Source organism: Indicator indicator, chromosome 25 (genome assembly GCF_027791375.1).
Source record: "Indicator indicator isolate 239-I01 chromosome 25, UM_Iind_1.1, whole genome shotgun sequence".
NCBI classification, from domain to species: Eukaryota; Metazoa; Chordata; class Aves; order Piciformes; family Indicatoridae; genus Indicator; species Indicator indicator.
In genome coordinates this window covers 1,276,890-1,295,989 of record NC_072034.1, presented here as the reverse complement: position 1 = coordinate 1,295,989, position 19,100 = coordinate 1,276,890, and the positions used below count along the sequence as shown (strand labels likewise).

The 19,100-nt window shown below is 46.8% G+C and overlaps 1 protein-coding gene across 1 annotated transcript in view; it reads right to left on the bottom strand.

The window, feature by feature from the left end:
• Positions 1 to 1,827: 1,827 nt before the first annotated feature.
• The window catches only part of WDFY3 (WD repeat and FYVE domain containing 3), a 79,539-nt gene continuing 62,266 nt past the window's right edge, over positions 1,828 to 19,100 (bottom strand). The window contains exons 47-65 of the mRNA XM_054392162.1: positions 18,970 to 19,055; positions 18,269 to 18,349; positions 17,669 to 17,723; positions 17,216 to 17,335; positions 16,508 to 16,625; positions 15,564 to 15,670; positions 14,292 to 14,445; positions 13,232 to 13,323; positions 12,124 to 12,336; positions 9,855 to 10,002; positions 8,984 to 9,138; positions 8,400 to 8,558; positions 7,529 to 7,708; positions 6,184 to 6,366; positions 5,272 to 5,368; positions 4,276 to 4,605; positions 3,252 to 3,363; positions 2,480 to 2,677; positions 1,828 to 1,948 (exon numbers count right to left, since the gene is read on the bottom strand). Coding sequence (XP_054248137.1) covers positions 1,828 to 1,948; positions 2,480 to 2,677; positions 3,252 to 3,363; positions 4,276 to 4,605; positions 5,272 to 5,368; positions 6,184 to 6,366; positions 7,529 to 7,708; positions 8,400 to 8,558; positions 8,984 to 9,138; positions 9,855 to 10,002; positions 12,124 to 12,336; positions 13,232 to 13,323; positions 14,292 to 14,445; positions 15,564 to 15,670; positions 16,508 to 16,625; positions 17,216 to 17,335; positions 17,669 to 17,723; positions 18,269 to 18,349; positions 18,970 to 19,055 — 2,709 coding nt within the window. The remainder of the gene's footprint in view (positions 1,949 to 2,479; positions 2,678 to 3,251; positions 3,364 to 4,275; positions 4,606 to 5,271; positions 5,369 to 6,183; positions 6,367 to 7,528; positions 7,709 to 8,399; positions 8,559 to 8,983; positions 9,139 to 9,854; positions 10,003 to 12,123; positions 12,337 to 13,231; positions 13,324 to 14,291; positions 14,446 to 15,563; positions 15,671 to 16,507; positions 16,626 to 17,215; positions 17,336 to 17,668; positions 17,724 to 18,268; positions 18,350 to 18,969; positions 19,056 to 19,100) is intronic.

Genomic DNA, 19,100 nt, shown 5'->3' with positions numbered 1-19,100 from the left:
ACCAAAAGAGGAAGAGATCTCATTTGACAGACCAGCACATAGAATAAACAAACAGGTATCAAAATACATATTTAACCTTCAGTGCAGGAACAGGTGATACTGGGTGACAGAGGTGATACAGTAAGTGGCTAGGATTAACAAATTATTCACTACTAGAAGCTCAAAGCAAGAGAAGACTCTTGTGCCCCAGCAGGGCCAAGGACCTTCTGGAAGGAGCTCATACCCCACAGAGGCTCTGGCACTTTCAATGGTGCAGTTCTGAGGACAGTACCATTCCCAGGGCCAGAGCCCTCCCCCATCATTCCAAGTGAAGGATGGAATGATCACTCATCATCTGGAGTGAGGACACTCACTGAAGCACCAGCAGAGCAAACGCAGGGCCACCAGTCTGCTGTTGGTTTGGGGCACATCCTTACCTCTACTTTAAAGAATCCATTGTGAATATCCCAGTTCTAGAACAGTTTGTCACCATTTACAAAATATATACACATATGTTAAAAAACAAAACCAGACCAAAACCCAGCCTGCCCCCTCCCCACGCCCTCCCTCACCCAACCACAAACCCACCGGCAAGACCTCATTCCAAGGTGGAGTCCACGGGGCCTATCCAATGCACACCTTCCGATCCCGGTGGATATCAGTGTCTCTACTTCATCCCACATGTAGTGCAAAAGAAACAAGAGTAGTAAAAAAATACTGCCATGAAAATTCCTACTGAAACTTAAAAACCCCTAAGGAAAATCTACTGCTGTCCTCCAGCTGCTGGCATGTGCTGCTGGGAGCGGTCACTGCTTGACAGTGAACTTGTGTTCAAGACGTTCAGTGTTTTGCAAACAAGCTGCAGGACAGCAGAGGGAAGATTTGCTGCAGAAGGAATTTCCTTCTGTACCCCTAGGCAAACCAACTGCTATTGACTAAAAGAAGGTAAAAGCTGGTTCTTGCCCTGCATGAATCAGCTGCTAATGAAGGGTAAGGAATTAACAAAACTGCAGCTCTGAATTATGTATAAAAGAGGCCTTAGTAAATATGAACAACACTGAGGTGGTAAAGAGTTTGGTATAAAATGCAACACAAGTGTACAGTTTTAGTTCCTGGTTATTTTACAAGCTAGAATAAAATACTCCCAAGTCCTAGTCTCAAAAATGTTCTATTTTGGAAAAAAAAAAAAAAAAAAAAAATTCCATGTAGCCTGACAGGAAAATGTGGGCAACTGAAAGAACAAACATGCACAGGCTGGGGCTGTTAAACAGAAATCCGCACAATGCCTTCGAGTTTCCTGGGGTGTTGTCGGGTTTAAACATTCCTGTTTCAACTGGTAGATGAGATAAAGATGCCACACAAAGTCTAGTGGTTAACCTGGAGTCCCATGGAGCAGGCAGTTAGGTTCAGATGTAGATAAAAAGGCCATTCTAGCTATTTACAATATACACAGGAGCTGTCGGGGAAGGCAGATTTACAGCTCTCTCTAAAAAGCCTTCCCTGGACATCCCCTCCCCTGCCCCACAGGACTAGCTCTGCAAAACCAAGACAAGAACAGCTCAGTAGGGTACATGAGGGTTTCCCCACAGCCATATCAACACAGCTTTAGGTTAGCTGACAGTTCTGCTGGGTTTGTGGTTATTAATCTCATGTCTTCCCGGAGCTTGCTCTTCACTCATTGACCTTCTCTCAACACCACTCCATTCAATGATCCCTTTTGACTTTTAGTGCTTAAAACTTGATGTAAACAGACAGTGTTCTAATCCCTTCTGACCACTGCACCAGATTCCCACTAGTCCTTGGAGTCAGGGGTGGGGTGGGAGGAGGTCTCCTTTTGCTGAGACCCCATCAATTTCTAGGCCCCTCCTCTGGACCCCGCTCATGCTGCAGGTTGTAGAAGCAGTTTTGGCAGACTCTGACTGGGGAGGAGATCTTCAGACGCTTGATTTCGGACTGAAACCTGCTGCACCTGGAGAGGAGAAAAACACTGCTAAGAACACAGGTCCTTTCCCAACCAGGCCACTTTCTATCCAGGTGTGCAAACTAGCATGAAGGAATATCAGGAAACTCCAAACTCATTTCAACACAGAGATGCAAATTGGTGTGGCAGAAGTAGAATTTCACTTGTATGAGGACCTTCTGACAAGGGCCTGTAATGACAGGACAAGGGGCAATGGCTTTGAGCAGGGAGAGGGGAGATTGAGACTGGAGATTAGAAAGAAATTCTTTAGAATTGAGGGTGGTGAGACACTGGAACAGATTGCTCTCCTGAGTTTTTTTCCTGATCGGATTTATGAAAGGGCTGCTCTGCCTTTTTTAATTCCTCCCTAGAAGTGCTGAAAGTTTTGATGCTGTTTCTTCATCAGTTCTGTTTTGGCAAATAAAACCTCAATCTTCCAGCAGAGCTCCCTGGTGTGCAGCAACTTTACCCAGCCTAGAATTCTGTATGGAAAAGAGCCCCAAGGGAGCCTGCTGGCTGGCTTACTGCTGGCTGGCTTACTTCTGGCAGAAGAGCTGTCCGCAGTTCCTGCAGTGGTGGCGCCGCTCGGTGAGTGAAAAGCGCACGGTGCAGCCGGAGCAGCTGTCCCCTCCCTCATCCTTTACCCAGTGATCTGCCGCGGATCGCCCGGGCTGGTCGCTCACAGACCAGCTGAACACTCTGCCTCGACCATCCCCAATGAGAATTCTGCTGTGATCCCTGCAAGAGAAGAGCAAAAGCATTGCTGCAGAACTCTGGCACAGTGACACGCAGGTATCAGTGATGACTTTACCTCTGTCTGCTGGGTGAACATGAGCTAGGCTGTGCCCAGCTCCTGCCCTGGACCAGCAAGAGTGTGGCCAGCAGGACCAGGGAAGTGATTGTCCCCTTGTACTCAGCACTGGTCTGAGTGGGGAATCAGAGCTGTAACAACTCCCTGTGTAACACAATGAGGCTGAATGCCTCCATTTATTTTAGTATTCATGGAATAGAATAGATTGATAGAGTACCAGGTTGGAAGGGATCTCAAGGATCATCCTGTCCAACCTTGCAGGGTAAGAATAGAGTTTAAATTTAGAGATGGGGCCCAGCACCCTGTCAGGCTGGGCCTTGTAACTGTCTAATGTAGCCCTTGAGCACAGCTGCCCTGAACAGAAGCACTATAAAACAACATTAAGCAAGGAACTGTGTCCCACTGGGAAAAAATAAATCCTCTTGGAAGCAATCAGCACTGGAGCAGCCATGCAGTGTGTGAAGGTGACCTAGAGGCCAGCTGGGGAGGTGAGCTGCTCACTTGGAGATGCCGAGTGCGGTGATCTCCGCCGGGTGTGCGTTGTCCTTGCGATCGAAAGCTGTGTGCATAGTTAGTTTGCTCCTGAACACCAGCTGACGCTCCCACCTGTATCCTGAAAGGAGTGGCAAAGAAGAGGGTTACAAGCAAAGCTATTTCTTCTCAGTTCTGTTCCTTTCTCCCCCCGACATACCAGTGGCTCTGTAGACAGACAAAAATCTACCTCTCCACTCCCCGAGATAACTCCCGAAGAGTTGAGTTTCAGTCATGGAAAACACAATTTTCAACTGCATGTGAGAGAAAGGAGAGGACACAAACAAGGCATGGAAACTCCACTGTCCTGAAGTCCAGTTGGGAGCTGCAGAGGAGCATCTCTGAGGAGGAGATCCTGAGAGACCTGGGGTTGTTTAACCTGGAGAAGAACAGCCCCAGAGGGCAAAAGGATGGGGCCAGACTCTTGTCAGTGGTGCCCTGGGACAGGACAAGGAGCAATGGGGACAAACTGGAACCCAGGGGGTTCCATCTGAACAGGAGAAACTTCCTTGCTGTAAGGGTGCTGGAGCCCTGGAGCAGGCTGCCCAGAGAGGTTGTGAAGTCTCCTGGCCATTGTGATCCTGGGCAACATGCTGTGGGTGCCTGTGCTTCAGCAGGGGGTTGGACTAGGAGAGGAGGGGTTTTGGGGGAGGTGGTGAGTGATTGGCTTTGCATCACTTGTTTTGCCTTCCTCTTTCTTTGGGTTTTTAGGCCATCCTCACCCTACCTCCTGAGTTCCCTTGCTTTTGTTGTTTCTATTTTCTCCACCATCCACTGCAGGGGCTTGTGGTGGTGGCCAGTAAGTGGCTTAGCTGTTGGCTAAGATGAACTGAGCACAGCTTCTCAGGAAAGGCATGAATAATGTACAGCCAACACACATTTTCCTCTTCACTGTTTTGGAACTGATCAGCCAACCCTGCTCAGAGCTGCACAGACAGAGAGAAACTGCTTTCTGGGTCTGTGCTGACACAAGAAGTGCCCCCAGTCCCTTTACCTGGTTTAAGCTTGCTGTAGTGCCGTGCTTCAGCGTAGCTGGGGTGTGGGTGGTTAACCTGAACGTGGGGATGCACTTTTGTTTGTCCCTCAGAATAATTCACAAAGATGAAGCCATCCTTCTCATCCAGGCTGAGCTGGTCTGACCAACGCCGGGAGTCGTCAGAGCCACTGTCTGCTGACCACACTGCTGCTGCTCTGTTTGATGATGACCTAGGCCTGTGGCTGGTGCTGCTGGGCTGACTCTGGCTCTCCTGCACTTTTGTGTCCTGGCCTATGCAGGGATCATCTGCCTCAGAGTCACTGCTGTCCTCTTCATGGGCTTCCTGCCCTGGATTCACCAAACAGGAGAGAAAATGTTGTTAGAAGGACTGCTTGTGCCCTGAGCTTCTTTCCTTTTCTCTTGCTGCACTACCTACAGCCAACAATTACCACCACAGCTTGACTAGAGGGGAGCTGCATGCAGGCATCTTGAAAGCCTTTGCAGAGGTTTTGCTCCTGCCAGGAATCACAGTTCAGGTAGGTTTTAAAGTTAAAGTAGGCTTGAACTGAAGCTATTTCCTACCACAGCCTGAGTAAGGATATGGCAGATAAGTAAAACTTTGAGAAACGTTCAAGTTAACAAAACCAAATCCTGCTGCTTTCCAGCCAAACACACACAAGGAAGTAGAGCTACAGGGAAATTCCAGTTGGCTGAGGAACATGATGCAGATTTAGCATAAAAGGTTTGTTAACAGAAAAAAGCAACTGCCCAAGGTATTTCCATTCCTAGGGACAAAGGAAAGAACCCAAGCTAGATTGGTATCATAATCACTGATGAGTATCCTGTGATCCAAATCCAAATCCAGACTGGATCTGCACAGCCCCAGCAGCATAAGCAGCAGGTGGAGGGAGGGGATTCTGCCCCTCTGTTCCACTCTGCTGAGACCACACTTTATCTGCTTCTAGTGAAGATCAGGCCAAAGGCAAACACAAAAGCACTTGTCAGGAGACATACCTAGCTGAGCTTCCTGACAGTCCTCTTGCATTTCCAGCATCTCCACAGGCTCTGGAGCTGGGGTTTCTGGTACTTGCAAAAACTCCATCCGCCAGAACTGGAGGGACAGGAGATAAGCAAAGCGACACACAGTGAGCTCTTAGCTTTCTGCTGAGCTGCTTCTGGAGTTGAGATGGCTTTTTAGAATGTGGAGTTTGCACTGGCAGCCACAAGAGGTGGCTCACATCTCCATGCTAAGCCTTGTTTTCAGGGACTAGATGACATCTATGTTCATGCCTGGATCAGGAGTGAGCAAATCTTGTGCTGTTATTTAACATCTTTGCTGCTCAAATAAAAAAGATACACTCCACAGAGCAATCTGAGCAGCAGATCCTGCTCAGGCAGAGCCAGGACTGCAGACAGCAAAGGCTCATAGTGATCAGAGATATCACCAAGTGCCTTTTTTTCTCTCTAGGCAGCAAAATCAGTTGCCTCAAGGTGCGTGGAAGAAAAACAGTGAATGAAAACTACTGTTTCCAGGCATGAAAGCTGGTGACCAAAACATGACCAAAACAGAGCAGAAAGGACAACTATTGCTAGCTAGTTGCCACATCACAAGGGGTGCATCCGAAAGGAGAAAGCAAACTGAAAGGTTGCGTGGGAATGGCAGCTCACTGAAGGGGCTTGGCATGAATGGTCAGTGTCCATCTAACTGGTGGACAGGATACACTGTACACCCTGTGCAGAAATAGCACAGCTGCTTCCAGCACCTAAAGCAGCCTGCAGGGTCTACCCAGCCTGGGTCTCCTGCAGGACTTGTTCAGCTGGAGCACCCCCCCAGAGCAGGACTGCTTTTGGTGCCAGGCAGGCCACTGATGGACAGACTCCTGAGGTGCAGTGAGCCAACTGCAAGGAGTGGCTGCTGGTACTCACCCGGACAACGCCATCCGAGTGCCCTGTCACAATGACGTTCTGCGTGTCCCACTCGTTCATCTCTGACACGAAGCAGCAGATGATCTGCTGGCTGTGGCCAGTGAAGGTGTTCACACTGGCAGTGGGGCTGCCATTAATGCTCCACACGTGGATGTAAGTGCCAGCACAGGAGACAATGTCCCCCTGCAAAGACAAATGACACCTCCACACTTCAATGCAAGCCCCAAGTTTTCTTCAGCAAAAATCTGAGGTGGGTTCCTCTACAAGCTGAGTTCAGCCGTCAAGGCTGACCTTCTCCAGAAGTTCTGCTCAAGCAGAGTTTGAGCAAATCTTTAGAACAGGATGCAGCTTTGTAATTGTACATAGAAAAGGAGGCTCAGCAGCAACCCAGTCGCTGTACTTCCAGCATCTGAGTTGAACAATCCCTCCACTTTGCACAGTATGGCAATCCAACAACTTATCTCCAGTACTGTCCCTCCTCAGTTTTCACACTCTGCTCATGCTGTCTCCATTTCTTGTGGGCAAACATGAAACATGTGCCTCCTTACATTTCATTTGTCTTTTTACTGGTGAAAGAGCAAGAGATGATCCAAACCAGTGCAGAGGGAAAACAGGAGCTGCAGTCAAACTCTGGCAGAACTGCAACCACCAGACTCCTAACAGCTTATAAGTGTGCCCCCTGCAACATCCTCCTTGCATTACAGACCCTTCCCCAGCTTTGCTGCCCTGCTCTGGACCTGCTCCAGCCCCTCCTTCTTGGAGTGAGGGGCCCAAAACTGAATCTAGTACTCCAGTGCAGCCTCATCAGTGCTGAGTACAGGGGGACAATCTCTGCTCTACTCATGCCAATCCAGGCCAGGCTGCTGGTGGCCTTCTTGGCCACCTGGGCACACCCTGGCTCATCTTCAGATGGTTGTACAACCAGCACCCCCAGGTCCTTCTCTGCCAGGCAGCTCTGACTGCTACAATGGTCACTGCAGCTTCACCCAAGGTATCTTTCATGTCCTTTAAACTAAGTGTCAAAGAACAGAAGTCAACCCAGATCACATACCAAAACCTTTTCTTATCCCCTGTGGCAGGTTTGACAATCCACTTGAACATCACACTAGCCACTCTCAAGAAACCTTTCTGAGCTCTAACTGCTCTGTATGGAATAAACCCAAGTGTCTCTCTCTGGGCAGAGGACACAAATCAATCCCTCCCTAACCCAGCTAATGACTTTCCAGGCGAGTTCCAGCAGTTCTGCCACAGTACCAGAGGAGCCTGGTTTGGTTGTCTTTGGTTTACCCTTTCTGACTCATGCTGCTGCCCCACTGCAGGCTGGTGAATGGTGTTCAGTGCTCACCGTCAGTTCATTTATGCAGAGTGCTGAAATTGGAGCCTTGTGGCCTCGCAGCTGTGTCAGGAAAGAGAGTTTGTTCAAGTCCCAGATGATGCAGGTGCGGTCCCACGAGCCGCTCACGATGATGTGATAAGCCAGCGAGGCTGTTAAGCAGGTGACAGTGTCGGTGTGACCCAGCAGTGCCTGCACAACAGAGGGTAGGAGGAACGAGTTGCAATCAGCAGAGAGGACAAACATTGCTGCATTAAACCCACTTAGCTGAAAAGGTTCAGGTAATTACAGAATCATAGAACTGTTTGAGTTGGAAAAGACTTCTAAGATCACCCAATCCGATCATCAACCCAACACCACCATAGCCACCAAACCCTGTCCCCAGGTGCCATGGCCACACCTTTTTTGAACACTTCCAGGGATGGTGACTCCACCACTTCCCCGGGCAGCCTGTTCCAGTGCCTGACTACTCAAGTAGAGAATTCCAGAATACAATTACAAGTATCTACCTGTTTTAGACCTTGCTTTTACATGTTAGGCTTAACCTAACCTTTGGAACAGGAGTCTAGAGTATGAATGGCCTTTGCTATGCTGCCCTGAAATTCAAGTCACAGAGTTTTATCTCACACTGTCCTTAAATAAAACACTTTGGAACCACAGTTTAGACAGTTGCTGGAGACTCTGCAAGGCAAATTAATAACTAAGGCTCTAAATTTTTTTCCTGACATTTGAGTGGAAGCTTTCCTCCAGGAAAAGTCCTGCTATTAAGATGCTAACAAGAGCTGCTGGACTCTCAGTTTCCAAGCTTACTGTGTGAGCAGCTCTCCTTTTGCAATTCCTCTGTAGCACAATGGAGGCAAAAGTCAGCTCTGCTGTGTTTTACCTGTTTGAGTGTGAGGGCTTTGGCTTTTTCTTTGGAGACGCCCATTTCCCACACACACACTGCTGTGCTCGTTCCGCCGGTGATAACGAGTTTGGGGTTGGGGCAAATGGCACACAGAATCTGCCCCCACTCTGACAAGCATTCATAAACAATTACTGCCTGAAAACAAAGAAGAATTATTGCAGGATTAGTGTTTGGTAGGATAAAAATAAACCTGGGTGGCATCCTGCAGGTCGGATCACTAACTCAAAAAATTGCAGTCAGGGCTATCCCTCTGGCAGTTTCTCCTTGAGCAGAAGCAATTCCAGCCTCTGATGGATGAGCTTTAGCTGCACAGATTTAACTCATTCATCTTTGGCAGACGTGGTTAAAAAAAACGCAGCATTAATTGGTTTATGCCACTCTGCTGGTGTTCTGATGAAGACCAGCAGACAGGGAGCAATAAAACAGATACAGTGCAAGATCCTTTGATGAACACATGAAATACATTTATTTCCCTTGTTAGTTTTTTGGTTTTTTTTTCCACTGTGGAGGACTAATTGGTTTTGGTACATTTGGCACTGGAACAAATTGCAGTTACAAACCTTGTCTGACTCGTAGGTACCCAACCTGCAGCTGAGGTCTGCAAAGCCCCACGCAAAGGTTTTATTCCAGGTAGGTGGGATGAGAACCTTGTTCTGTTCCACAGCCAGAATGCCTTTGTCAGTGCACACAATCTGTCCCACAGGCTCCTTGAGCTCTAGAACAGAAGATGGGGCAATGTTTTATTGCTAGCACAGACAAATGCTACCTGATCCCATTAAATACCTGATGCTCTGCAAATGCAGCATCTCTGTAACGGCTATGGTACAAAAATCTTTGTTTCATACAGGCACTGATTGGTAGGGGTTGGAAGGGACCTTTGGAGATCATAGAGCTCAAGCCCTCTGCCAAAGCAGGATCACCCTGGGCAGGTCACACCAGAACACATCCAGATGGGTTTTGAAAGTCACCAGAGAAAGACTCCACAACCTCTCTGGGCAGCCTGCTCCAGGGCTCCTGCACCCTCACAGCAAGGAAGTTTCTCCTCATGTTGAGGTGGAACTTCCTAGCTTCCAGTTTGTACCCACTGCCCCTTGTCCTATTCTCCAACCTAAACCCTCCCCTGGCACAATTTCAGGCCATTTTCTCTCCTTCTATCACCTGAAACTAGGGAGAAGAGACCAACTCCCACCTCACACTGCAACCTCCTTTCAGGCAGCTGTAGAGAGCAATGAGGTCTCTCCTCAGCCTCCTGGCACAGATCTGGTGCTTCCCAAGTGCATTTTAAGGTAGCTAGGAACATAATCTGACAGCATTAGGCTGCTTTAAATCTTTCTCACAAGGTATTAAGAACATTAGAACGAAGCAAAACCTGGAAAAGGCCCAAAACTCTGAATGCTCTGGCAAAGAAACAAGAGTGGTTTTACACTTTACCTTTCACTGGGGCAAGAGATGGCCTCAAGTTGTCCAAATGATGGAAAAAAATCTTGTCACATGTAGAACCAGGGGGAATAGATGTCCCCACAGCCTCTCCATTCAGCCGGCTTCTAACCCGCTTGGGTGGGTGTGGTTTTTTAAAGAGCTGAAATTCATCAAGGAATTCATTAGCATTAAAAAGGACAGGTTTCCAAGAGCACAAAGCTTAAGGAGATCATCAGAACGTCCAGTTTTCCTTCTAAAAATTCTGCAGGTCAGCAAATGTTTCTGAACTTGTTCCCAGTATTCACTAATAACTTAGAATCATAGAACCAGAGAATGCTTTGGGTTGGAATGGACCTTAAAGACCACCCAGTTCCAGCCCCTCTGCCATGGACCTCCCACTAACCCAGGCCTCATCCAACCGGGTCTTGAACACCTGCAGGGAGGGGGCATCCACAGCCTCCCTGGGCAACCTGCATCAAGAAGAGCACGGCCAGTAGGTCAAGGGAGGTTCTCCTTCCTCTTTATTCTGCCCTAGTGAGACCTCACCTGAAGTAATGTGTCCAGTTCTGGACTCCCCAGCTCAAGAAGGACAGGGACTTGCTGAAGAGAGTACAAAGGCCCTTGTAGCCCTTGCAAAGGGCTACAAAGATGCTGAGGGGACTGGAACAGCTCTTGTGAGGAAAGGCTGAGACAACTGGGGCTGTTCAGTCTGGAAAGGAGAAGACTGAGGGAGATCTCATCAATCCTGATCAATACCTAAAAGGGTGGGTGCCAGGATGATGGGAGCAGGCTTTGTTCAGTAGTGCCCAGTTACCTTCTCTAGGTGAAGCTACCTTGGCAGGGGGCTTGGACTCGATCATCTCCAGAGGTCCCTTCCAACCTCTACCATTCTATGATTCTATGATTATCTTCTGCCTGGCTTGTCATTAGGACTGATGTAACTCCCATGTTACTGCTTCAGTGACCATTCCTGGTGTCTCAGAGAGTGCCCAGCAAGCTCATCATCACTTCTAGCTGTGATCATCAACACACACACTAAGGTTTACCATGGGATCAATTCATCATTAACATCTTGGCTGGCAGAAGTTAGGTACTCTAAGGTGTAATGCCAAAACCAAACAGTGAGTGATACTTTCCAAGCTTCCTGTTACTCTTTCAGACAGAGGCCATTACAGAATTGGAAGGAGAACTGAAATTCCAGGCTGGAAGTTATTTTCCTCACTCCCCTGGAGATGTGTTGTTACCTGTTTGCCTATCCAAAGCAGAGGGATCGTGCACAAGCCTTAGGGAGCTGAGCTCTCAGCATGCACACACCATTCTACTGCTTGCACCTACACTCTGGGTATGAAGGGGAACAACTTGCTACATGCCACAGCTCTCCCTGAACTACAGCGTGCCTCCAGGCTGGCTTAGCTAGGAGAAGATGGAAAGAGAAGGGACATCACACAGTGTTCACATGGACAACTCGTCTCACAGAGCAGCAGTGCCAACAAATGAAAAACCAACCCTCCTTCATCCTGGGGGAGACAGGGGGTTAAAAAGAGGGGGAGATGGGGGAGAGGGGAAGAGGAGAGAGTGAAAAAAAAAAAAAAAGGGGGGGGGGAGGAGAGGGAAAGACAGAAACCCCAACCTCCCAAGAAAACCACACACAGTGAAACTCTAGATTTAAGATTACATTTGATAATTTAATGTAACCTCTTGAAGAGAACACAAATTTCAAAGTTGCACCAAAATGTGTCTCTATAGCTCCTTAACTACAGCTGTCCTACAAAAGTCAATCTCCTTAATTTAAATTTTGAGGTTTTTTTGACAGAGTCTTCAAATAAAAGACGTGTCCAAGCCCTGCAGAACCCCAAGAACACCAGAACACCAAAAAAAAAGAGGAAGCATAAATTATTCTAGAAATTCTCTTATTACAGGATAACTTCAAATATCTAAACCCCAGGCATTACTTTGAAGCTGCAATCTCACTGCTCGCCTTTAACTTTGCAGGAGGAACTTCGTTATTCTTCAAGATCATTTTTAGTGATGAACTATTACTCATCTTGCCTTTATTTTACAGGCACAAAAGCAAAAGACATTTGCAATCTCATGAGCAAAGCCCCAAGTTGATCTTTGTTGCATTTATGATGGAAATATGAAATATTTCCCATCACTGGAAGAATATTTATGGAAAAAAACAGTCTCAGGAAGTTTCACTCCTGAAACACTTTCCTGTTTTCCACAAATGTGTTTCAGTTTGAGTTTCATCTGGCTAACAAGAATGACATGAAAGCTATACCTGCTTTGGAATCTGTCCAAAGTTATTGATGAATCCTATGGTAGCTGTCTCCTTTAATGGATCATTGATGTTATATATGTCCACTTGGCCCTCATAGAAGAGATGGTGGAAGACATTGACAGCTTCTACTGCAGCAGGACCTTGCTGTTTATAGCCAAAGATCAAATCAATCCACTCATGCAGATGTGCACTCACAAAGTCACATTCCAGAGCCTGAAATTGAAGGGACATGCATTAAACCCAGCTGTGTAGGTCGCTGGTTGAGCCCACACCTACCCCGAGAATGATGCACAAGGTATTTTGGCATATTCTGGTTAGCTTTTGATGATGCTTTTAATTGAAGCAAGTCTTGCCCCGACAACCTTCCCAGCTGTCTTGGTTTAGAGCGAGGCAGATTTACCTCTTCCAAAGGGGGTAAAAGAAAATCACTCACACAAAGGATTGGACAGGATGAAAAGTTTAAATGGAAATGCTACTGACAACTACGTACAACAGTACAAAGCATATCAAATACACAGAATACATGGTCTGGGCCTAACACAGAACCCCATTAAGCCAAAGCTTCACACAAACCTCCCTTTAAACCAGGCTAAGAAACCCAAGCCTTCATGCCCCCTGCCCCCACTGCCCAAGCCTCTCTGCCCCCCCCATACCAAACCATTGTGATGCAGCTAAAATTCAGCTTGGCAGCTCCAAGCCTAACTGGCAGCATTGCCAAGTCCAAAACCAGGCCTCACTCCTCTGCAAGAGATAAGAGCCTGTGCATCCTCCTGGGAGGAGAGAGGGAGGGGAAAAAAGGGAAGAAAACTGAGTCTGCAGCCAGACTCTGCAGGACTTATGGGAACGACATACACTTCCCAGTCCACCTCCTGGACACTCTGGACCTCCCAGAGGTGTGTAACTTTGTGGATCTTAAAGGCACCCATGTCAAACCAGGACACCAGCCAAAAAGGAAGGGAATGAAACACCAATTGTAGCTATCAACCAAGAACTCCTGGACTGGCTAGCAGCTGTGACTGCATCATCCAGCTTGAACTAAGGAACAGTGGCAAGTGCCAGCTGACCTTTTTTTCTCCTGTTGTCATTATTCAAATGCAAATTCAATTACCTCCCGATGAACTCTGATAAACTCACGAGGATCTCCTTTTGCCCACGGGGGGAGGATGACGTCACCAAGTTTAGTGCCATTCTGTTTGCAACCTATTAAAAAAAAAGGATTAAAATGAGAAGTAGTAAAACTGCACTGCAACAGCGAAAAGAAATTATACAAAAAATGAAATTCTAACCCGTTTTCTTTATAAAACAAGCCAGTTGAGTCTTGTCTTCACAATATTGTGTCAGTTTTAAATGCCAGGCAATAACATGGAAAACATTCTTCATGCAATCATAGGATCATAGAATTGTTTAGGCTGGAAAAGCTCTCTAAGATCATCCAGTCCAACCACCACCCACCACCCAATAGCCACCAAGCCTTATCAAGCCTTATCCCCAAGTGCCGTGGCCCACACATTTCTTCAGCACCTCCACGGATGGTGACTCCATCACCTCCCTGGGCAGCCTGTTCCAACCCCTGACCACTCTTGCAGCAACGAAATTTTTCCTCATCTCGAACATAAACCTCCCCTGGCACAATTTCAGGCCATCATGGAGTAGCAAGTCACAGGGAGAAAAATGTAAAGCAGAGAAATGACAACTAAAACATGATCATCTGCAGTCTGAACTGGTAAAAAACCCAAACTAAAACAACAAATAAAACATGCCACTCCAAAGAAAAAGCCTTTTTGGATATTTCAGTGCCTTGTTCAACAAGTCTTAGAACAAACTTTTCATGAACTGCTGAAACTGGACAGTCAGTGCTTGGGAAAATACCTAAAGTTTGGTAAGTCTTGAAAAACAACTGAGAGAGGAAATAAGAAGTCCTGATATATACTCTTCCTGATGAAACAATGAGTTCTGAATCACTCTGAATGTCAAACATAATAGTGACTAAACACAAAGGAAGTATCAGCAGCTATCCTGCTTGTGCTTTAATGTCACAGCACACAAGCCATTCCTCCTGCAGTTAACCAGACCTTTCCCCGCCTTCATCACAAGACACTGTTCACATGTCGGGCTACCTGGCACTGCTCTCACACCCTTAGCAATGCTATCAAGTTCTGTCTGCCTACCTAGGTCAAAGTTGTTGGAATTGAGCAGGAACTCGGGGAGGTAGAAGAACTCTGGGATGAGCTCCTTCACATCTGCCATGTTGTGCTTCGATGCCGAGTACCAAGCTTCCCGCACGCTGTGAAACATTCGGTCAGCCAGGTCAAAGTGACCACCCTGTGGGACACAGACAGAAGTGTGTCAGCAGCAGAGTATCTCTCAGCACAGCAGGTTTTGCCAAGAAGGCAGATCAGAACATCCTCTGCCTAATAAAGACACTACAGAATGCAGCACGTTGCCTCCTCTAACACAACAGCTGTGAACAGCTGCACTGTGTTTTGGGGCACAGTAAACAAAGCGCTCAGGGTTTTAAGTCCCATTTCAAAGTTCAGTCTCCCACAGTAACACAAAACTTTTTGCCTGATGGCTTCTGTCTAAGAAAATATTTGACAAACCCCATTAACCAAACTGCCAAAGAATTACAGGCTTTGATAAATGCTAGTTCATTCTAACACCTAGTTCATAAAATCCCAGGTTGGAAGGGACCCCAAGGATCATCTGCTCCAACCTTTCTAGGGCACAGTAGAGCTGAAATGAGCTGGCCCAGTACCCTACCAAGCTGAGACTTCAAACTGTCCAGGGAAGAGGACTCCACTGCTTCATTTGGGAGATGATTCCAATCTCTGACTGTTCTCATGGGGAAACATTTTCTTCTGGAGTGCAATGGGAATCTCCCCAGCAGTAACTTGTCCCCATCATCCCTTGTCTTTTCCATGGGACTCCTTGTCAAAAGGAGTCTCCATCCTCCTGGGAGCCACTGTTTATGTACTGGTCCATGGTGACAAGATCTTCACTAAGCCTTCTCTTCTCAAGGCTGAACAAACTCAGCTATCAACTTTCTTCTAAAATGTCTGTTTGGAGAGACATATTGGCTTAAAATAACAATCTTTCAGCACTTCCCAGCACAGAGCTAAACAGCTGCCATAAGATTCTTTCAACAACAGACAAACAAAGCTTGAGCAGCAAAGTATTTTTCACGATAAAACTTGCTTTTGTCTGCTGATATTTTCCTCTGCCTACGCTTAGAAAAACGGTGAAATTACAAGAGAAGGAACATAAAAAGAAGTGAATTCCATTCCACCTTTTACAAAGAAACCTCTGAGGCAGTAACAACTCTGCTAAATAGAATTCTTCTCCCATATCCGATGAAACCAAAGGCAACTGATTGTATTTTTTGCTCAGATCTCAACTGTCCAGTAGGAAGGAAACAGCAAGGGAGGTGATGGAATTGTTACCTGCAACCGTAAGAAAATCTGAGTGAAAGGCTCCATCCGGACAAGGTAAGAAGCCACTATCATGGCAGATGAGTAGTGGGTCCCATAGTGATAGGCTGGGGTCTCTCCTGCAGGAGATTAAAAACCAACATCAATAAAGCAGTTAGGTGACAGTGTCAGTGCTAACTGGCGAAAAAAAGAAAAGGAATTAATTACCCTGTGACCTTTGGGCATGATGGAATTGGAATTTGTTGGACACACCAAAAATTGGGATTTGTAATTTTTGCCCTCAAGAAACTTAAAGTTTTCTTTTTGTCACTTGAGTTTGGGCTAAAGTCCATACATTTCTTGAACACCTCCAGGGATGGTGACTCCACTGCCTCCCTGGGCAGCCTGGTCCAGTGCTTGACCACTCTTGCAGCAAAGAAATTTTTCCTAATGTCCAACCTAAACCTCCCCTGGGGCAATTTCAGGCCATTTTCTCTTGTCCTGTTGTTAGTTACCTGGGAGAAGAGACCAACCCCCACCTGGTTCCAACTTCCTTTCAAGGAGCTTTAGTGAGCAATGAGGTCTCCCCTCAGCTTCCTCTTTTCCAGACAAAACAAGTCCAGTCACCTCAGCTGCTCCTCAGCAGCCCTGTTCTCCATACCCTTCACCAGCCTTGTTGCCCTTCTCAGGACCTCCTCCAGCACCTCAGTCTCTCTCTCATTCTGCATTGGCTAAAACTGAACCCAGGACTCAAGGCTTGGTTTCATCAGTGCTGAGGGCAGGGGGACAATCACTTCCTTACCCCTGCTGGCCACAGCATTTCTGATACAGGTCAAGATGCTGCTGGCCTTCCTGGCCACCTGGGTAGCCTGCTGTGCCATCCAGATCTCCTGACCCATCATATAAAAATCCATGGCTCCCACCATGTGACAGGTACATGTCCCTCTGCTCTTCCTGCAGGATGTATCATTACTCACCATTGGGATCCTCCCAGTCTTTGAATCTCTTCTTGTACTGGGATAACCTGTCTTCTGTTTGAGCTCCCATGGGCTTGGCCAGGTTTCTGAATGTCTTGGGATTTGTAAGATCCAGTTCCTTTAAAAACACCAAATAACCAAACACCAATTTGATAAAGAAATACAAAGAATAAACCCTCATCCTGTCCTTAAATCCTCAGCAATTTCTTTTACTTTATATTTATTTCATGGTATGGTCTAGCTGGTAGCAATGGCAGCCTATGGAAGCATCAATAAGATGTTTCATCTTTTTCAAGAGCCAGTTCTTCCCTGTGGGGGCAGATTTCCTACCAGCCCCTGCCACAGTCTTCTGGGCATCATGCTTCTCTGTGGGCATGGTGTCCTTCAGGACATGAACTGCTGCAGCACAGTGGGGACTGTCTTACACCGGGCTCTGTGCTTGCTCACACTGGGCTGGCTCTGTGCCTCCCTCTCCTGTGCACAGTCCAGTAACATCCATAAAACCAGTGCAGACAAGCACCTGCCTGCATGGGACAGCCAAGAAGCTCTAATGTTCTGCCCCTAATACGCTGGTAAGTAGGAGGAACACTACGGAAGAGCTGGAAGCAAACAAATAATGATGAAGATAAGCCTCAGTTTTACCAAGGCAGCATTTGCAAGACCTCCAGCACACAAAGGATTAAAAGGCTGACAAGATGTTTGGTTTACCTCTGAATCATAGTCTGCAAGGATCCAGGGAAAGACAGGGTACTGCATGAGGTCGTTGTAGGATCTGCCTGCCAGAGTGTTTAAGTGCATCAGGTACTGGAAGTTACTGATCTCTCCTCTCTTAAGTAAGACAGAGAACACCACTGTAAAGCGTTGACTTTGCAACAAACAAATATGCTCAGCTTTCCTCAGACAGACAGAACTTACTGCACTGCTACAATGCTCACTCTACTTTTACTATAGCCCCTCCCCTTGCATTTCCTACAGCAGAACCATTTGCTGGTGGGTGAGGATATCATAAACCATTACAAACCCAACTGCTGAGACACCCTTTCTCCAGCAGCATGTTCCACCCGTCCTAGGAAAAGGATGCAACTTCTGTGCCCTGATCAGTAAGGCAGTACTGCAAAACGTGGAACTGAATACAAGAAACCCCCCCATTTTCATACTTACTTCCCATCTTTGAGTAACAGATTTTTCTCCCACTAAAGTGCTAAGCAAGCCAGACCTAATGGGAAGAAGGAAGTGGATTTGCTGACTTAGCACTAAGATCTGTGTACATCTTCACAAGACAATCCAAAACTTTAAGATTAAACCTTACAAATGGTAACAATGAGTAAAACAGAGCTTTGTTCCTTTGCTTTAGCAGTGCCTCTTTGCATTTCTAAACACATACTGTTAAAATGATCACCTTAATGAAGCAATTCAGTGCAAGTACAAATTCATCTAACAGGCTGCTGCTGAGGAAAACAACTTGGACAAATCTCATGGCTTTGGCATTCCAATTCCTTTCATTCAGTTCCCTTCATCCAATTCCTTTCACAATTCCTTTCTATCTGCATACTGATATTAACCCTGCTAGCATATATTAAACAGCAAGAAGATATCTTGATACTGCCAATGGCATCAGTACATCTAAAATAACTGGGGCACAGCATCACTAGGTATAATTTCTCTGGGTAAAGCCCAGTTTCGAATTGAGGCTGCAGTACCCTCCAGCAAATCCTGCCCATAATGAAGCATCATGAGCTTGTGAGGAACAGAATCACTTACCCTTGCTCTACACTGGTGTTTGGTCTCTGCCCAGACACTGACTCAGAACTGTCAGTTAGAGATGGCACCACAGCCAAAAACCTGCATCAGCAGTCCAAAAGAGATGAAGATTAGTGTTCTTTTCCTTGCCATGTCTTCTCCTTAGAAGCAGAGAACATTTAGTACTTTGTTTTGAGCAGCTACAGAACATCTCCCTCAACACAGGAAGACCCTTTCTTTACTGAACACACTCTACCAGCTTCACATGCACTTTGTAGTGGTTCTTTCCTGGTCATGCAGATCATCCACTGCCTAACACCCATCACTCTTGCAAGCTGCTTCTGGTCACTGACAGCTCAAATATGGCCCATCACAAAAATGTCATAGAATCACAGAACGGTTTGGGCTGGAAGGGACCTTGAAGATCATCTAATTCCAACCCCTCTGCCATGGGCAGGGACACCTCCCACCAGCCCAGGTTGCTCAAGGTCTGATCCAACCTGACCTTGAACAGCTCCAGGGAGGGGGCATCCACAACCTCCCTGGGGTATGATTGCCTTCTGGGCTGCCAGCAACCATTGCTGGCTCATGTTGATTTTGTCATCAACTGACAACCCCAAGTCTTTCTCCTCCAGACTGCTCTCCAGCCACTCCTTGCCCAGGAGTTCGTGCTTGGGCTCTCCAAGCATTCAGATAAAACGTTTTAAGTTATTTTACAGTACCTTTGATAGACTTTGTTCCTAACCCCTTTTTGGAAAGCTAGGAGGTAGTTCCGCCCATCTCCTGAGAACACTTCAATTGCAATTGGCTGAAAAGAAAGAGGACAAACTCATGTCAACACTGACACACATGC